The sequence below is a fragment of the Pagrus pagrus genome, assembly GCF_965226575.1.
Source record: "Pagrus pagrus genome assembly, chromosome: 14".
Taxonomy (NCBI): Eukaryota; Metazoa; Chordata; class Actinopteri; order Spariformes; family Sparidae; genus Pagrus; species Pagrus pagrus.
Window position 1 is genome coordinate 1,965,177 of NC_140198.1, and position 19,134 is coordinate 1,984,310.

Here is a 19,134-nt window from a genome sequence, read left to right on the forward strand (position 1 = left end):
AGACACAAGATGAAAACAGTTTGATAATCGATACTGGTTTGTTGATAGACAACTGGACACGTACAGAGTAATCAAACTACTTTAGCTGTTAACAGACCGATAAAAACTCTACATCTGACACATCTCTTCTGGTGTCTCGTCTTGTCGCTGTTCTTCTTGGAGCCAATCACATTTTTGTAATGTAGCTATGTGGTTTGGGAAAAATGACACGGATGAAACCATCTACTCCTAATTCTGACAAAGTACTGTTATTCACAGAAACTCGAGAGAAAGTGTTTTAATTCTCTCGTCAGGTGTCGTGTCCTGATGAGTTCTGCATTTCAGGTTATACGACCTCAGGTGTGATTAAACCTGACTGTTGACTTTAAAGCTGAGTTCACTGCTGCCTCTCAGATTACTGATGGTTTCCTTCTGGATACAAAAGGAGAAGGTAAAGAAACAATGATTCTAATTAAAACAATAACAGAGAAAAGAAGTGTTTTTTAATCTCATCTGGTTTCTTTCACTCACCTTTTCAGGTTTGCAGCTCTTCTGTTGATCTTAAAGAGAAGAAACTAACATCAGTGTGTTGATGGTCTTCAGGTGAAACTGTTTCTGTGTGTCGCATGTTTAATTTAAAAGATTTCAGCTGATGATTCATGTTGTTCATTTGTTAGTCTTGCAGGTTACAGAACAGACTGCAGGTATTACTGCTGTAAAAACTACTTTATTCTCATAATGACGACCTTTCCTGTGTGTCCTTAATACTCTGTCACAGTAATAAAGAACAGACACACTCATGATGTGTTCACTGTCCTGTCAGAGTATTTGATTTCTGAAGTGGTTCAGTGTGTTTTGACTCACCAGCTGCAGGTTTTTGCTGTGTGTCCACTGATCCTGAAGCAGCTGGAGCTGGAGCTGGAGGAGCTCGAAGAGCTGGCAGAGCTCCAGCTCCAACTCTAGCTCTGCTCACCGCCTCTGAAAAAAGATGTTTCAAAAAGTTAAACACAGGAATTAAATGTCTGACAGATGTCGAGTCTAAATAAAACCATAGTCTGCGAGAACATCCAAACTCTGAACCTGATGATACAAACTCACCCTTTTTTTTCTGCTGTTGTTTCTTCAGTTTGTCCACAAAGGGCCGCAGCAGGTCCTGGACTGCAGCGTCCATCCTCGGTATCTGCTTCATTTGTTTTTCTATCACAGTGATGGACTGCTCAGTCCCGAAGTACTGGATGATGATCTGAGGGATCTCCTCTCTCACCTTACCACTCTTCACACCCTGGGGGATTTTGTCCAGATTGAACAGCATCTTCTTGAAGTCTGACTCGGTCAGTTCCTCCAGGATGGAGGTCAGGGCTGTTTTCCACTTTGACTCTAAAGTCTTAGATGACATCTCCAACACAAATTAAATACAGAAATCTGATCGGGTGACGAAGCAGTGTGGGTTAACCAGATTACTACAGAAGTAAAGTCTTCACTAATCGTCACTCTCTCTCTTACTGGCAGGAGCGTTTTTTTATGGCGGGAAGATTTAGTTGTCTTCCGGGGTTGAATACAGGTAACGGACTCCAACTTGAAATAACTCACAACATGATTGCAGCTGTCTTTATCTTGAATTTATTTTTGAAAAATATGTGGACAGATTTCTCATCATCAAACATTTATTTTTTCTACCTTCAATTGATAATCCTCTTAACATCCAGTTTCAAAGTTCACACGTCACCCCTCCAGTCAACAATGGGTCCGCCTCATGGTTCCGCCTCACTACAAGTCAACACGAGAATCAACCACAGTCTTTTAAACTAATTATATCCAGCTTTCAGTTTCCATTAGTGTGAAGTCACCGAATAACTTTCAGTTACTGTGAAGTCGTTACTACAGCAGATTGTCTTCTATACCATACTGTAAAAATACACTGTTAAAAGTACTATATTAAAAATGGAGGTTAAGTAAAGTGTAGAAGTATTGGCAATAAAATATATTTGAAATATGAAAAAGTATTTTTATACAGAATGGCCTATTGTCAAATCAAATCAAATCTCTCCTTCTCAGTCACATGCACGCAGGCAGCAGCATGTTAATGTTGTAGCTTGTCTCTTTTCTTTCACTTCATTTCATACAGACCAGTCACAGTGAAGAGAACGACCCGCTCTCATGAACACAGATGGACAAAAGGGAATGTCATTTTATTAAAATTATATTTAATGCTCATCATACAGATATAAAAAATGACTACTACATACACACAAACACACCCTTCAAAATCAACATGACAGTAGTCCCCCCCCAAAAAAGATCTAAGACAATAATGTTTTAGCTCAGATAAAGTGTGAACGACACACCTGAGTGTCACATTGACTTAAATGTGCAGTTGTTGTGTAGTTGTGGAGAAGAAATCAAACTGAGAATTTTAATATTTACAATATTAATGAGGTAACTCACATATATTTATTATATCATAAGTGAATAAACAAACTGTTCTCAGCGGAAAATAAGGTCCCAGAACTTATAGAACTTATATGTTTGTTTATATGTGGTGGACCCCGCCACCCCGCAAAATCAGTCCGTGAAGATCTCTCTCTTCTCGTTAAAATCACTTCAACAAAACTACAGAGAGCTCCTTTAAGCGTTCAAGAAACGAGAGAATTAAAGTATCTCAAATTTATCATAAAACTCATTCCTCTTTCCTCGGAGCCTCTCGAGATGGATCCCTCAGACTACTTCCCGATCCCATCTAGAAATACAAAGAGCAGTGGTGGCCGCCTTTCCTGTACAATTATTCTCTGTGCCACTAAAATACCAAACATCAGAGTCTCCTGTGAAGAACTACATGAGGGAATCAATGCATCAGGTTCAACCTGTAAATCATACATACAGGTAAAAGGTAATAATATGGATAATATCAGATACATCAGGACACAATGCAGAACTTTGAACTGAAGGAAGCACACTTTAAAATAAAACAGAGAAAAAATTTGGCAATATTGTAACACACAGTCGCGCCAATAAAGCCTGTTGAATTGAAGAATAACCTTATTTATAAAAACAGTTAACACTAGGGGGCGACAAAGATCTACAAAAGTTCATAACACAGATGTTACAGTTTTAAATGCTTTTTATTTTTGAATGTTAAATTGAACAAATGTGTTGTTGGTACTGGTTGCTTTAAGCAGAAGCTTCTGTAAATGTACACTGATGGCATTTAGCCATTATAATAATAATACACTTAATCATGATATCATGTGAGGTTTTCTCTTATGTGTTATTTTCCAGGAGACTAAACAACAACCTTCACTTGTAGCTCGTCTTTATGGAGCCGATGCCTTCACTTTAGTTAAAATTGTTTTCAGACACACGACAAGATCGATAAAGTAGCAGAAAGACAAACAGAACAATAAACAACAATTTGTCATGATGACGGATCGATTCTTAAAAAAGTAAACATATTAAAAAGTATGAGTATAAAATAAGTTGCTGATTTGAAAACGCTTCCATAGTTTACATATAAAAGCACTTTACATAAATCTGCACTGAGATTTTCAGAACATTAATGTAAATGTTGCACCCGTATGTTTAACACGACAGAAAACAAGAAGAGAAAATGTGTCACAATACTTTGTACTGAAACACAAACAGTTACACAATATTATGTTTATGAAGACGGGGTGAATCTTAAAAAGCATCATTAATTATACCACTGAAGCGGCTGTAAGTTTTTTAATTCTACCTCCTTGTATTACTGCGTCTGCTGAGACAGGAATCATTTCAAGGAGCGTCTCTATTATATCACCGTCCAGTTTGAAGCCCAAAGCCTCTGCCAGAAGTCGAGAAGCCACAACACAGCTGTGCCTCTGGTCTCCGAAGGCTGCGTCCAGGTGAGTCTCCGTCTTTGTGGCTTTTTTGATTCCTTCAATCTTAATTCTCACACTCTGGCTGCCAGCACTTTGAACCTGTGTAAAGATGAACAGTCATGGTTCAGGAGATGCTTAAGAATACCTTTAAAGTCATTCAAGAGATTTAACAGTTGCCAGCTCAGAAACTTTGCAGTGAGGTCGTATCAAAGAGCATCAGTGACATTGTTGGTGCCCAACCACCGTCCTTATTAACCTTTTGTGTTGGCTGTGTGGTGAATTATGACTTTTCACTATGAAACAGGACGTTGTTGCAACTCAAATACACAGTGTTTATTCTAATCCGACCCCAAATTTCACATGTTTGATGAGAATCCCAGCCTGAGGACAGCGATGTGTCAATTAAGAGTGGTAGTACTTGCAGCATGCTCGTATTTTTCCAGCGCTACATGTAGATGTGCCTCATTCCTCCCACATAAACAACAAACAGCTGACTTGTGACTGCAGAGAGCAGCAGATCACTGCAGCTACCTTCTGAATTTTGGTGTATCCAGTCGAGTTCAGTGAGATACTGCCATAGTACCGGTTGATCCTCATGTTGGTAGCCCGGATGACATCACCAACTGATAATCCTTTGCACTGCTGGGTGTCTTCACCCCACATGCAGATGCTGATGGAATCGGAGTCATCTCTTATCTGGAAACGCTGCGTCTGCTTCTGTTTGTTCTTCCCTGTCGCTGGTTCGATAGGATCAATCTGAACAAACCAACAGCACGTGATTAAAACAACAACGGGAAAAAAAAGACCACCAAGTTTTTCACAGATTAAAGAACAATTCATTTGGTAAAGATGTGGCTCCATTAGTGCTGCACTTTCAGACCAGGTATCGTGTTTAATCAACAACTTTGTCTTAGTTTTCACTTCAAATAAAAAAGTATCTTCTGAGGTGTTGGTCTGTAGACAGACAGAACGAGACGAGCTGGTGAACATAGAGGAGCGTTAAGAGGCAGATGTTTCCCTCAGGAGCTGCTGGAGGCTAAAATCAGCTAAAACAGAGGATGTTGAGCTCTCCAGTTTTGACTCACCTCTGTAATGGTTCCTTTAACAGTCACACGGCTGTCAGCAGATACTTTGGCATCAGCAATGGAGTAATCTGGACTCTTAGGATAAATCAGCTCCCGAGCTTCCTTCTCGAGCTCGACTGGAACTTGAACAGATTTCGTCTGTGAGAATTTACTCTGCGAGTGAAACTTGACAAAACCATTCTCATCTTTCGTTAACTGTCTGAACAAGTAGGTCTTCTCTTCCACGATTTGTTTATACAACGGTTTTCCATACACCATCAACTTATTGCTGGCCGTCTCATCGGCGACTGCCACATAAAAAAAAAACTTTTTTACATTTTCTTTGGTTTGATAACTGCGCACACCGGACTTCTGAACAACTTTCCCAACAATGACGTCCGTGTAAAGAAGTGCACTGCTGGATTTCAGATCACGGATGGATTTCTTCTGCACACAAACAAGAGAAAAACATCTCAAAGAAACAAATACAATCAATCAATCAATACAAACATTAAAGTTGTGACCAGTGAAAGGAAATTCAAAGAAAACCACTTACCCAAGGATTCGTGTTCGCCTCCTGGAAAACAAACGTTTCATTGATGCTCAGTTCTCAATAATGAAGAAACAAACCTTCAAACCACCAATCATTCCTCCTTTTCAGCTACAGTCAGAGGCATCATGTGTTTGAAATATTTGTTTATCATATCTTTTATATGCGTGTGAAAATGCATGCAAGAGGATTAATTCAGCAATAAACTAACAGGTTTGTTTCAAAAGTCCTACCTTGACAGGTTGGCTGCTCTTCTCTTGATCTGTGAAGGAGAAACACACATCAGTCAGTGTTTCTGACAGTGTGAGGCTGTAGCGTATTAAAGCTGAGCTAAAATCAACTTTAATACACTAAAGCCTCACATGCTGATTCAAAAAACTGGTTTGTTAACAACTTGGCTGGTCGTCTGACTGCTCGTGATCTCAGATCTCAGATATTAACTTTTTATTATAACTTGTAGAAATTATGGATAAAGCTACAAAAATGAGACCCTGGTTGACATTAATCTGAGTTTTCCATTGTTAAATATCTAAGAAATCACACCAACTACCCAGGAGTGTAAAGAGACGTGGGACCAGATCTGACAGCTGGTGACACCTTCGTACCTTCTGCAGGCGTTTTTTTCTTCTCCGCTGGATCACATTTCCTCTTCTTCCCTGAAAGTAAAACATAAACAGTTAATGTAAACACAAACACAGAGTGGATACTACACCAAAAGTAGTTTCAGTAGAAATGACACTAAAATAAATTTAGATTTAGATGAAATAGATTTTCAACCAGCTTAGATTCACTACAGTGTTGGTAGTATATGCAACTGAACAATGCTAAAGTTCTCATCTCCTCAAATCCTCCCAGTGACATGTTTTACATCATCTGGGGGATTTTCGGGCCGTTGTATCAACCACAGATCGACGGACTCAAAGAGTACCGTCGGATCGAGAGAGAGCTGCCAGGTTGGCTCACCAAACTCTGACTGTCTAAATCAAACTGTCTAAACTAGGTCGTGCAGAAAAACTATAAACCAAGATTGTGTTACTGCAACTGCCTACTTCTGCCCAAATGTTTTCAGAAACAAACTTTGGTGTTCTGATTAGATTCAGTAGAGAAAGATGTGGGCCTGATCAAATATTAACTGACTGTTTCTGTGGACATTTTAGCTTCAATGTTTGATACGAGCACCAAACTCATAGTATGCCATCCGTCAGCGGTGTGTTTTTTGGTCCGGTGCATTGAACTCTGGTTTTCTATCTTTGGAGCAGAAGAGAATACCACAGCCCTTTATCTCTGTCCTCTCTGGCCATGAAGCACCAATTTCAAACACATTTGTGTCTTTCTGCTGCAGAGACAGACCAGTTTTATGCAAGAGCCAGCAGTGAAATTCTTGTTTAAGTGATGTCTGTTAACCTACCTGCTGGAGGATTTTCTTCCTTCTTCACTGGATCAGATTTTCTCTTCTTTCCTGTAAATAGATTTGACACTAAATGTAAGTTAAGTTCCTGAGACACCTGCTGTCCACTCAGTGTCCACACTTCACCCTGACAGTGTGAACAGTTTAGTAGCTTCACAGCTGTTACCTGCAGCCAGAGGTGTCTCTGCTAAATAAAGCCTGAAGGGGGTGAATACTTCATCATTTATTGTTCAATATTTATATTTATATTGTTTAGATATTGGTTTACATCTTGACATTAGAGTATTTCTACATCCTCCATCTGTGATTCAATGAAACATTAAAAACGTCCAATATTTCAAAACTTATATGAACTCACCTTTTCTCCCTTTTTCTTTTTTGTTCCTCAGTTCCTCAACAAAGGGGCTCAACAGATCTTGCATTTTCGGATCCCTCCTTGGTATCGTCTCCATGATATCATGTATTTCAGAAATTGATCCCTCATATCCGTAGTGCTCAATGATTTTTTGTGCCATCCTTGCTTCAGATCTGCTTTTCTTCTGACTTCTGGGGATTTTCTCCAAATATTCCATCGTCTCTCTGTACTGCTTGTTGTCCAGCTCTGCCAGGATTTTAGTCAGAGTTGTTTTCCACTTTTTCTCTGAAGTATCCGACATCTCTGTCACGCAGAAACATGAGAGAACAGAAATATGAGAGACCGTTCCTGCTGTTTTTTCTGATGTTGGCACATTATCGCTGTCGTCTTCATTGATTTCACAGAGCTCAGCTAACAGTCTGCTGTATTCACTGCGCACACATGTTGTGCTGTTGTTCTTACCTTACATGTGTACTGAAGTACAGTACTTGAGTAAATGTTTAACAAGTTAAAATTGCAGTTAAAGGTTTTTTTGTCCTTTATTATGTCCTCGTTACTTTTTAAATCTTTGCCCTGTAGCTTTAAGTCAACAAACAAGTCAGCACCAGCAACGACCACCAGACCTGTGACTGTCGAACATTAACAAGTAAAGACGAGTTAAGATGAAACCAACGATGAACCGTCTGCTCCATCAACCTTTAATATGATCTTAGTCCAGCTAACAGCTAACGGGGAGCTAACAGGGAACTAGCGTCAGCCACCATTAAAACAAACAGAACAAACTAATCCTCCTCAGTGTTCAATGTTCAGCACAAATATTTGTGTTGTCATTAAAGTTATAAAGGTTTTTATCTCACAGTGGATTCACTTTTCAAAAGAAACGAGTCTTAAATTAATACTTAATAATAGTCTTTATTAATAATTCATACTCACTTCATCAACAGGTTGTTTGTATCCGAGACCTGTGAAAGCTACCGGTCTGTCAGTGGCGGGAACAGGAAACACGGAACATACCAACTTAAATCCTGTGTCACCGACCGCCTGCAGCTCTGGTATCTACAATACATTTAGAAATATATATGAAGATGAGATGAGACAGTTTTTAATCACCGTTTATTTGATTTTTTCCAACTTTGATTCCTAATCGTCATTACATCCAGTTTCCAAGCTCACAGGCCACCCCTCCAGTGAGCAATGGTTCGGCCCGCTCCCTCCCGCCCAGAATCCGGGCTGAGCAAACAACACAACACAAGTGAACAAACTGCCGCAGAGCAACAACAGAGGTCATTTACAGCTGTGTAAAATTATTTAAACCTCATTTATAACTGCTGTAAGTTTGACTTTTAGAGGAGAGGAGCTGGAGGATGGAACAGAAAGCTTTTATTATCATTGTACAGAATAACACAACAGCGTCCAGGGTCAGTACCAGGATCAGTGCTCCTAATCGGTGCAGCACAGGAAACATACAAATGTAAATAAGTGTACAAATATAATATGGATATGAGTATAAAAACTGCCACAGTAAACAGACATATACAGCTGACTGATTGTCCTGGAATATATCTCATAATCAAGAGTAAGAAAATCAATAATAAACACAATATGTGTTGAACATGTTTTAATTCTCCAGAAGAGTTGCAGTATTTGAGTGTTGTTAATGCACAGAGAAATATAGGTATGACCATGATATAAAAAATGAAATAATGACATTATGTTAATAATACACATATGATTATATAGTACAAATAATCCAGTGAAGATGCTCGGCCTTAGTTAATGAATTAATCCAGTTGTCTTTTCACTTATGATTGAGTGTAATTGTTTTTGTACACTGTTTTTTTAAAAGAGACAAAACACAGTTAATAAAGTTACAGATAGATTTGATTGCTTGTCTTTTTTTCTGATTGTATCGTTACCATGAATTTGTTTGGCCTTGATAGTCGTGTAGTGGTTGTTGGTTGGTTGGTTTACTTTATTAATCCCTCTGAAGGGAAATTGATTGTCACTCTGTGCGTACAACATCCAACACACAATACTACAACAAGACAAGCATTGACAACTCAAAAGTCTGATACAGTGACGGCCTGTGACGCTGTGTTCTTCTTTTATTCTATTCAAATGAAAACAGTTAACATATTTCATATTTTTATATACTCATTGATTTTTTGTAAATATCTGCTTATTCTGACTTTGACGGCAGCAAATCAAACAAGTTGTGGCCGAAACAACTAAAGACTGAAAGTTGAGCAATTCTTTGTTTTCAATGAGGTTTTAAACAAAGTTTATTAACAACAAAACTTCTTATGAGCGGCTGGTTTGAACTTTATATTCGGTGGTGGAAAGTAATAATTAACTTCAGTACAATTTTGAATTATTTGTACTTGCATTTTCTTCTACGTTATACTTGTACTGCTCCACTATATTTACTTGATACCTTTGGAGATAGTGTGACTTTATATAGAGACATGATTCTGCATCAGACTCCAGACTGAACTTTAACCTCATCATAACTGCTTCCTGGTGAAACATTCAGTGTTTATTATAAACAGGTTTATTGTTGGTTAACTTTTACACCTGAAGTTAAATATTGAGCCATTAAATCAAAAACCAGTTTAAGTTCCTGTCCCGACTTATTCACTTAAATGTAATTAACAGGAGACTTCGCACCAATCTTCATTCAAATAAAGAACAATTTCTACAACTCTAAAAATAAAGACAATTATCTCTTAGTTACATTCACACACACTTTATTGCAAAGGATCATCCACCATAATTTTTGTAACATTAAACATCTTTCAGTTTGATCCACAGTCGCATTAATAACAAACAGCCTGAACGCACTTTAATATTTTTATTTCTTCTGAAGGTTGTTTCACTGGAGTCGACACCCTGACGCGTTCGTTTCAACAGGTACAAAATAAACACTGACTCAGTTTACAGCGTCGAGGCGTCGACAAGATGTTCAGTCAGCTGACAGAAAATCTAACATTTACTTTTATCTCTTATTTTCCCCGTTAATTTAAATCTAATTCAGTGATGAAATAATTGTGACGTTTCAGGAGTTTTGAAGCCAAAGTGAATCAACGTTTGGTCGTTTTCATGAGAAAGGAATGATGCAACGTTTCATTCAACAACAACAACAACAACACACATCACAGCAGACGACAAACACATTGAGGATTTCATCTTTAAAATAAATAATTCAGGTGCCGCCTGACCACCATCACATCGCCCCAATCTGAGGTTCAAACGACTCTCCGGTGACTTCAGCTGCTGATCGGTCGGCTTGAAAAGAAACGTAAACTTTATGGACAGAAAACGACCTCCAGCTGCTGACGTCAGGTCCTCGGGGGGTCAGAGGTCAGATCCCGGCTGATTATGTCACCATGTACTCCTGGCGTTTGTTGAGGCGGACCTGGCAGAGCGACACGGCGCCCACCGCCACGTAGATGCCCGCGGCGATGAAGCAGTTGATGCCGACCTGGTTGTAGAGACCGTAGATGTTCCCGGGAGGATTTTGACTGCAGGAGAGAAAAGAGACGAGTTACTGAAACTGTACGTCTGAAAACCTTCAGCTGAAGTCAGACACAAAAAATATGATGAAGATTCCTTTAATACGTTTACTGAAGGACTGTAGACGAGCTGAATTATGTCTCGTGTGGTCGGGCTGCAACAAGCGATTACTAATATGATAATTATTTTCTCTATGAATCGTTTTGTCTATAAAATAACAGAAAAAAGAAACAGTCTTCAAACATCCGTTCAATACTACAAACGTATTCAGACAGAAAAGAGTTAAATCTCTGTTTCAGAAAAAAATGATGAGCAATTAATCGACCAGAAGCCTTTTCACACAGAACACAGGTTTTCTTCTGAAATTGTTTAAAACTGATTTTATTAATGTTCGCACATCGCTGACCAACATTAATGTGGGAGAAGAAAATATTCTGACCGACTTCGATGTCAGCAGATTCGTCCTCATGCGGAAAAATTGCATGTGGATTTTCCGTATAGCTGCGGTGTGAATCGATTAAACTTTTATACAGATATTTTTTACAGCTGAAAGCACTGACACATATTGGAGCTGACGGAAACAGTATTTTGTTTCATTCTGTGTATGTAAAAACTCAGGGAAACGACAACAAAGTGAATCTGAATCTAAACGCTGCAGCTCATGGGAAAAAAATGCTTTGGATATTTTATAATGAATTAAATTCCCAGTGAAGTTTACTGCTGTCAGATATCCTGCCTCTGTTTGTTTCTTTGTAACAAGTGTTTGATAGCAACATCTGAGGAATCACTGCCAAAACATGCGTGTATGTCGGCTGATATATAAATACATTGGAATTTTTTAACTTCCTCATATTAGCGTTAGCATTTCATGTCGACTCACTCGCCACGGATGTCCTCCTCAGTGAACGGGACGTCCTCGATCAGGACAGCCGACTTCGCGCTGAAGAAGATTCCCAACATCGCCTGGAAGAAAAGACAGCAGAGCGGATCAACACCAGGCTCCAGGTCAATAGGTCAAGGTCAATATAATAGTCAGAATAACATCCTCTGACCTCTCTACAGGTAAACACAGGGTCCAAACATGATCAATATTTCAGAACTTCTTCATCTCCGTGTTGATTTCAATGGTCAGTAGAACTTTATTATCAGTTTTCTTTCAGGATCAAACACCTGATGGATGTGTGGACGAGTTCAACACGTGAAAATGCAGCCTGATGAACAAATAATTCACATTTCATCCAAGATGGTCTCATGACGCACCGAGTGAAACGAGTTCCTAATTAGAAATGAAATCATTAAGATTAATCTGCAACAATTTTAACAATCAATAATAATATTTATTTAGTGCTTTTCATGACACTTTACAAGATTACTTAAAAAAAAACATTAAAAACATCATCAGACAAACTGCTGAAGTCATTTTCATGTCTATGTTTTTGCCTTTATTCTACTTTACTTATAGTTTAGCCTTTTATTTGTAGTTTTTCTGGTTTATTGAGTTTGTATTTGAGATAACGTGGCTGCTGTTGAACTGCAGCGTGTGTTTGGGATTAATACAGTGAAGTGAAGGTCTTTGGGTTTCAGCCTCCAACACAACTAATATGAAAAATAATAAATATATGAATTCATAATGAAACTAATCATTAGTTGCATCTCAAATGTAAAGAAAACACTTTATATATAATGATCTGAGGTTCATTTGTTCTGACCAACATCCTTCTGTGGAAAAACTGACTTCCTGCTCTGAGACATCACGAGGCAGCATCAGTCACATGATCAGTCAAACATGGACAGAAAACAACTTTATATGCTTTAATGTTCTGTCATCAGCTGATCAGGATGCAATCCTGCTGATCGATAACAACAGAGCGTGCGTGTTTCAGTGACAGCTGTCTGACTTTCACTACAAACACACTCCTGTTAATACAACAGTCATGGTCAGACCTCAGGGTTTAACCATCTGTCAGACTGAAACACCAGACTGTAGTCGGCTCCATCACGTTAATTACACAGGCACAGATTTCTTAATTCAAGCCAACTGATCGAAGTAGTCATGTATTGATTACTAGTGCAGTATTGTTATCGAACATACATTTAGCTTGGCCTACTCGGGCTCCGTCTATGTACCGGAGACGGGATTACTTTGAGACAGACGGTTTGTTTTCGTCATTTTCAACGTCTCACGAGCTGCAACACATACATGAAGTCACAGAGACGAGCTTTAAGGAGCTCTGAGGTTTGTTTTCAAAGAGCAAGTCGATGTCATGAACGGTCGCTAGCTAACCAGTATAATTCCAGGAAATAGTCGCCCCCCGGCCGGAGCTCCGTCTGTCTTACCAGCATGATGACGCCCCAGATACTGATCACGATCCCGCACGCGGCCATCTTCGGCCCGCAGAACAGCAGCGACGGCATGTCTGTGTTCGAACTAATCGATCGATCAGAAGAAGGTTTTTATCTTTGATTCACTAAACTGAGAAATGATCCATCGAAGGACGAACGCGTCTCACGGTCAGCTGATCCGCGTCACTCGGTTACACTCGGCGACAGTCGACAATTGTCGTGACACGCAGCGCAGCGACCAATGACAGCGTCCAACGCGCTAGCCCCGCCTTTTCCTGCGAGACTGACCAATGGCGTTCAACCTCCAAACTCGCGCAGCGCTTCCTTTCTCCCGTCACCTTTGTTGCACGATATTTATGTTTTTCTTCTGAATATGTTGAATATAAATAATCCCGAAGTGTTTCACGGTGTTTAAACGCACGCGGACCCTCCGAAGCTCCGTTTGTACGAATCGTATCGAGTTCTCTATGGAAGCCCGCTAACAATAGCGAGCTAGCTAACGTTACAGGAGCTAACTTTAGCTAGCAGCTAGCTGTGTGTTTTCGTGTGTCTGTTTTGAGTGAAGAACAAGTTTAAAGAAAAGAGCTTCGACTCTTGTGCTAAAATGACGTCTGCCTCAGCGAAGGTGAGTTCTTACCTGGTCATTACCTCGATATATAGACTTAGCTCTAAGTAAATCTTAACTGTTGGAGAGCCGGTCATACATCTGTACACAAAACTCCGTTCAAAAATCTGATGATTTTAAGTGTTTGCCTTTAACTCAAATATAGACTTAATAAAAAGTGCTTCAACTTTTTTCTCGTTAATAAACCATATGTAGTGGTGGATTCGGCATATAGTTAAAGCACCAAACATTTAATATGAAACAGAAATCCAAACTTTATTGATTAGTTGTACTAGCTAGCTGTGGTCTGATGTGTATTCTATCATTTTCTATGTAGTTTGCTGCTCTTGTATTTATTATATTGATTTTGTTTTTATGTGCTGTGTAAAGTGTCCTCGGGTGACTTGAAGGTGCTCATAAATAAAGTGTGTTGTTATTATTATTATTATTATTATTATTATTATCCCATCAGATTATTTCAGCACAGATACAATAAATAATAAAGTCACATCTGTCTGTTGAGTGCCGTCATGTAACCGCTGCTGTTGCTCTTATGAAACAAACCAGCGCTTCGTCCTCTTCACTGCAGGTGGGAGAGATTTTCTCAGCAGCAGGAGCTGCTTTCACCAAACTGGGAGAGCTGACCATGCAGCTGCACCCGGTGTCGGACTCCAGCCCTGCAGGGTGAGACACACACACACACACACACACACACACACACACATATTTTTTCGTCTAGTTTATTTATTAATTGTATATGTGTCTGCATTGAAATCATTCTTATATAAGGTATCTTAAAGCTTGACACTTTATCAGCATCCCTATTTAGGTAAAGTTATGTTTATCTGCCATTTTATGAGATTATCAGTTAAATGTGATCTCATCCTGACCTGAGCTCGTCACACACAGTCCCTGCTGTAGATTACTGGTGTTGTGAGCAGACAGACCTGGACTGCATTAGTTTGAGCAGGTGTACCTAATAATCAGGACACCGAGTGTTTGCTGTGTGTAGTAGTTCAGATTGTGATCACAGTGTGATGACGTGTTAATGTGACGATGAAGCTGAAGAAATATTCTTGTTGCACAGTAATTCTGTCTTCAGTGATGACACAACACCGACACATTTATTCAGTAATTAATGAGCTGAGCAGTGAAACAGAAACGGAAGCAGACGTCCTCTCTGTGTCTTCGTCCTCAGAGCCAAATGGACGGAGACAGAGATCGAAATGCTGCGTTTGGCGGTGCGTCGATTTGGAGACGACCTCAACAACATCAGCACTGTGATCAAAGAGCGCACCGTGTAAGTCATAAAGGAGCAGTTCGTCTACCATTCAACATGTGTTTAAGGTGTTTTGAATGAGGTTTCTGCCCAAATCTGTCCCTAGAAAATGAAAATAACTTTGAGGAGAAATTCAGAGATTTAATGTTAATGTGAAGAATATTTGTCCCCATTTCAGAACCTGTAGATCTGTGGTCCGGTCCTGATTCAAACTTTATATTTAATGTTTAATTAGTACTGAAGTGTAAAAATGAGTATAGATAGAGAGGTTTTGTGCCAGGCTATTTATTGGCTGGGAACAGTTGCCAGGCAACCAGCGGTGACTCCAGGAAGAACAGACCAAAAAATCCTCTTAACATGTTGAATTGTTGTGTTCATCAGTGAGCGTCAGAGCTGCTGGTCGGTGGACTTTTGTCTCTGTTGGTCAGAGCCAGGCTAGCTGTTTCCAGTCTTTATGCTAAGCTAAGCTAAATGCTATCTCGCTAACTAGCTGCTGCTGTATTTACTGAACACATGAGATTTCAATCTGAACATCTAACTGCGCAAGAAAGGGAAGAAGGACTACTGGACAAAATACTCAAACCCTCACAGTACCTCAGTGTCGCGAGGTTGCCAGGTTTGTTCTCTGCTCTCACCACAATCAGCTGACTGCAGGACGGACTGCTGACTCACCTGTAGATCAGGTGTCCTCGTGTTGTCCAGGTGTCCTCATGTTGTTGTTCAGGTGTCTTCATGTTGTTCAGGTGTCTTCATGTTGTCCTCCTGCAGAGCTCAGATAAAGAGCACCGTGAAGAGGAAGTTGTACGAGGACAGCAGAGTCCCCATTTCCTCTGAGTCCCCGAAGAAGACCGTCAAGAAAACCGCCATCGCCATGACACCAGCGCAGACTCCCGCTGCTCCCGCCATGATCGCCGTGCCGACTTCACAGGTCGTTGTGGCAACAGGCATGCAGAACAGTCCCTCGCTGGCCCCGCCCATCAAGAAACAGAAGACGGCAGGTGAGAGACGACAGGAAGTGACTTCTGCCAAATCAGATTTATACGTGATGATGACACACTTCCTCCTCTTCCTCTTCCTCTTCCCCCTGCAGACGTGACGCTCAGCGCTCTGAACGACTCGGACGTGAACAGCGACCTGGTGGACATCGAAGGACTCGGCGACGGCTCGTCCAACAAGAAACTCAACTTCGACCAAGGTCAGTGTCTCTGAGGTTTACTGAAGGACGAGTGCTGCAGATAACAACGATTTTTTATTTTCTATTAATTGTTTAGTTGTCTGGTTTATAAAATGTCAGAAGGAGTTTCCGAAAACCCACGACGACGTCCTCTGATGTCTTTGTGGATCCTCAGCTCATTGCACGTTGAAGAAGCTGGAATCACTTTTAACCTTGTTTTTATTTAAATTTGTCAAATCGATCATCAGAGTAGTTTTAGGCTATTAATTGATTTATGGTTGCGGATCTCTTTAGTTTTCCTTAACTCTGCACACTCTCCTTTACTGCACATGAGAGGGCTGAGCCTCCTCCTGCTCTCAGTCTCCGTCACAGTGTGAGCGTAAAGACGAACATCGTCTTAATCGTGCTCGTCTCTTCCTGTTTCCTCAGAGAGCCTGAACCTGGACTCCAGCCTCATCATGAACTCCAGTGACCTCCCCCTCCTGTCCCGCTGACCTTTGACCTCCAGAACATCCTGCGGCTTCGCGTCGAGCCGCCTCTCAAACATCTACTTTTTACAAAGCCTCTGTTACCGTCCTGTCACCTGAAGCTCATCTGTTCATAATCACACACGAGTCTCTGCATCCGTGTGTTCCAGTTCAGATACGAGTCGAAGGCACCGAATTCAAAACAGTTAAATTTTCTTTTTAAAGAAACTGATGAGCTTCAGGTCAGGATTTAGTTTGTTGCTTTTTGTTTAGCAGAATCATGTTTTCATCAGATTTTAGTTTCTGAGCTCTGAACAGTTTTTAGAAATCAGTCAAAAAGTCTCAGAAAAGAAACATGAGTCACTTTTTTACGTCCTGTGTTGATCATGCAGAATAATCTGCTTTAAAGATGTACAGACGCTTTAATATGAAGAAACAGCGTGTCAGGAGGAGGAAGAGCCGATCAACTGTTCACTTAAATTAGTCATTTGTGCTCAAAGTACTTATTTCATCTTTAAACTAATGATTTATCCCTCGTTTTAATTATCGTGCATCGATATGAAGCCTCTCTGTAAACACGTGTCACCACCTGAACATTTGAGTCACAGCTTCTGTTTTCATAAAAAAAACTTCCTGCTGTTCTGAATCCTGAACGACTCTTTGAACCGTCAGTGAACTTTTACAGACCGAGCAGGAAACAATATACAACAAAAACACCAGAGTGACACAGTGTTTGTTACACCGGCTACATTATATTTATTTTAGGACAAAAAATTATCAGAAGAAACACCAACTTTAACCAATAAAACAACAATAAAACTACATTCATTAAAATGTTGGTTCATGTTGTAGAAATCCAGCGAGTGTCGTTTTTGGCCACCATCTTTGTTTGGATCAGGAAAAAGTAAAAAAGTAGATCTCAGTGAGGTTTCAGTCAGCTGATATCAGATCTGTCAGATATCAGCTGATAGGAAAACATTTGGATTTAAACAACACAGTGTAGAAAACACTGGGTTTACACTTTGTGGAAATGTTGTCATTTAGTGCGATGACTTGAATGTGACAAACACACGAGAGGCACAAAACAGTCAGTTATCCTGTAAAATGTCTAAAATCAGCTCACTGAACGAAAAGGTGACTAACTTGAGGGGACAGTTGATCAAATATTCTCCCAGAGACCGACCTCGACGTTAAAGTGTAAGTCTGGTGTTGTTCTACAGTTTTATTTTAGTCAACAAATCTCATGAAAAGACTCAAACCAACAACATGCGAGTCCCGACTTCCTGTCTGTGGCTCTCATCTCTGAGCTCATTGGTTCCTCCTGAAGATGTAAATCTTTAAAATCACCTCACAAATATATAGTTTCATTTTTAAAAAAAGGTTCAACAGCTGCTCGCTGCAGTTTTTATTAAATCGTTACTCAAACAGGAGAGAAAAATGCATTCGTTGGGACTATTTTCAGCGGCGGATGAATCCACAATTGTGGCAGCAGCAGTTTTTGGTTCGAGTCTGAACGTTTAGTTTTGTCAAAGATAAAATGTCGTAGAAACCAGCAGACTTCTTCTGTCAGTTGACTGATGGTTGGTGATCATGATGGTAGCTGCCGCTGTGAGTTAGAAATCAGGTTTTTGACTTGAACATTTTCTCAATCAGTGGCTGAATGATGTACAAACACCGTTTTGATTATGTTAGTAAAAAAAACTAAACTCAGATCCGTGTGTTCGTCTTTATTTCTTTGTGTTGGAGGATGTTTGATGGAGTTTCAATCCGCTGTCGGTTCGAGCGATCTGATGATTATAATCGGCGGTCGAGCTTGAAGGCGTCCACGTTCGTCTTGTCAGGTGCACTGTGGAGGTTCTGCTATTAAAGGAACAGTTCACCCAAAACTGAAAATTCAGTCATTATCTACTCACCTCAATGTCGATGGAAAATCATTGATTCATTCACTGAATGTCTTTACGTTACGAAACAAGATGTTTTATGATATTTTCAAGACCAAATAATCATGAACATAATCACACTGCAGCTACAAATTATTGTCACTATTGATTCATCTGGCGGGTACGGAAGATTTTTCTTCTTTCTGGTGGTGATCCAAAGTAAATCTGTGAAAATGTGACGAAGGAATGTTTAGTTTTTTTCATGTGTGAAATTGTATTTATAATTTTTTTTCCCCTGGAGAAATGTATTAATTTCAGTTTTTTTTCCCCCCGTGAGAATTTTTTTTTAGTTTTCATGTTTTTCGCAAAATTTTTTTACAATTGTGTTTTTAAGACTCAGAAATCAACTACAGAAGACGATTAGGGCCACGGGGAAAAAAAAAAGTTTTCGACTTTAAACTCAGAAATCGGACTTTCTTTTTCTCCGACATTTATTCTGACATTAGTGACTCTTTGTTTAATCATAATCTGGAAAAATTTAACATTCAAGATTTCATAGTAACAATCTTTTTCCATGTTTGGGAAAACAAAAACACAGTTCCCTCATTTTAAACATTTTGATCATGTTTTCTTTTTTTTTTTTCAAACGTCGAATTGAACCGTT

General features: G+C 39.7%; 4 protein-coding genes across 14 annotated transcripts in view; 2 read left to right on the forward strand and 2 right to left on the reverse strand.

The window, feature by feature from the left end:
• The window catches only part of nup98 (nucleoporin 98 and 96 precursor), a 159,687-nt gene extending 149,552 nt beyond the window's left edge, over window positions 1-10,135 (forward strand). For 2 of the 11 annotated variants that reach the window (XR_014624113.1, XR_014624123.1), the window contains exons 36-38: window positions 1,186-1,540; window positions 3,740-3,857; window positions 8,155-10,135. The gene's annotated coding sequence lies outside the window, so the exon portion shown is untranslated. The remainder of the gene's footprint in view (window positions 1-1,185; window positions 1,541-3,739; window positions 3,858-8,154) is intronic. The other 9 variants (XR_014624114.1, XR_014624115.1, XR_014624116.1 and 6 more) reach the window with 9 other exon arrangements.
• Window positions 3,666-8,192, reverse strand: LOC311269624 (uncharacterized protein). The gene is made up of 9 exons (XM_084373877.1): window positions 8,144-8,192; window positions 7,214-7,513; window positions 6,856-6,906; window positions 6,053-6,103; window positions 5,681-5,709; window positions 5,454-5,474; window positions 4,919-5,344; window positions 4,365-4,589; window positions 3,666-3,932 (listed from the first exon to the last, which is right to left on the reverse strand). The coding sequence occupies exons 2-9, from the start codon at window positions 7,509-7,511 to the stop codon at window positions 3,672-3,674; spliced, it is 1,362 nt and encodes a 453-aa protein (XP_084230003.1). The 5' UTR covers window positions 7,512-7,513; window positions 8,144-8,192; the 3' UTR covers window positions 3,666-3,671.
• Window positions 9,941-13,256, reverse strand: rnasekb (ribonuclease, RNase K b). The gene is made up of 3 exons (XM_084373880.1): window positions 13,061-13,256; window positions 11,604-11,686; window positions 9,941-10,731 (listed from the first exon to the last, which is right to left on the reverse strand). The coding sequence occupies exons 1-3, from the start codon at window positions 13,136-13,138 to the stop codon at window positions 10,587-10,589; spliced, it is 306 nt and encodes a 101-aa protein (XP_084230006.1). The 5' UTR covers window positions 13,139-13,256; the 3' UTR covers window positions 9,941-10,586.
• Window positions 13,257-13,375: 119 nt separating this feature from the next.
• On the forward strand, window positions 13,376-18,300 carry LOC311269626 (BPTF-associated chromatin complex component 1-like). Its single transcript, XM_084373879.1, has 6 exons — window positions 13,376-13,691; window positions 14,260-14,354; window positions 14,869-14,970; window positions 15,718-15,947; window positions 16,040-16,144; window positions 16,553-18,300. Exons 1-6 carry the CDS (start codon window positions 13,671-13,673, stop codon window positions 16,615-16,617), a joined length of 618 nt encoding a protein of 205 aa, XP_084230005.1. The 5' UTR covers window positions 13,376-13,670; the 3' UTR covers window positions 16,618-18,300.
• Window positions 18,301-19,134: the final 834 nt, after the last annotated feature.

What these genes read in the sequence shown, in the direction of transcription:
- rnasekb (XM_084373880.1), bottom strand. Translation starts at nt 13,138, where the DNA reads ATGCCGTCGCTGCTGTTCTGCGGGCCGAAGATGGCCGCGTGCGGGATC. An exon ending in TCTGGGGCGTCATCATGCTG is followed by an intron (nt 11,687 to 13,060) that starts GTAAGACAGACG and finishes CTTTTCTTCCAG; the next exon opens with GCGATGTTGGGAATCTTCTT. An exon ending in GAGGAGGACATCCGTGGCGA is followed by an intron (nt 10,732 to 11,603) that starts GTGAGTCGACAT and finishes TCTCTCCTGCAG; the next exon opens with TCAAAATCCTCCCGGGAACA.
- LOC311269624 (XM_084373877.1), bottom strand. Translation starts at nt 7,511, where the DNA reads ATGTCGGATACTTCAGAGAAAAAGTGGAAAACAACTCTGACTAAAATC. An exon ending in GAAAAAAACGCCTGCAGAAG is followed by an intron (nt 5,710 to 6,052) that starts GTACGAAGGTGT and finishes TCTCCTTCACAG; the next exon opens with ATCAAGAGAAGAGCAGCCAA. An exon ending in GATACACCAAAATTCAGAAG is followed by an intron (nt 3,933 to 4,364) that starts GTAGCTGCAGTG and finishes ATCTTTACACAG; the next exon opens with GTTCAAAGTGCTGGCAGCCA.
- LOC311269626 (XM_084373879.1), top strand. Translation starts at nt 13,671, where the DNA reads ATGACGTCTGCCTCAGCGAAG. An exon ending in GTGATCAAAGAGCGCACCGT is followed by an intron (nt 14,971 to 15,717) that starts GTAAGTCATAAA and finishes GTCCTCCTGCAG; the next exon opens with AGCTCAGATAAAGAGCACCG. An exon ending in CAAGAAACAGAAGACGGCAG is followed by an intron (nt 15,948 to 16,039) that starts GTGAGAGACGAC and finishes TTCCCCCTGCAG; the next exon opens with ACGTGACGCTCAGCGCTCTG.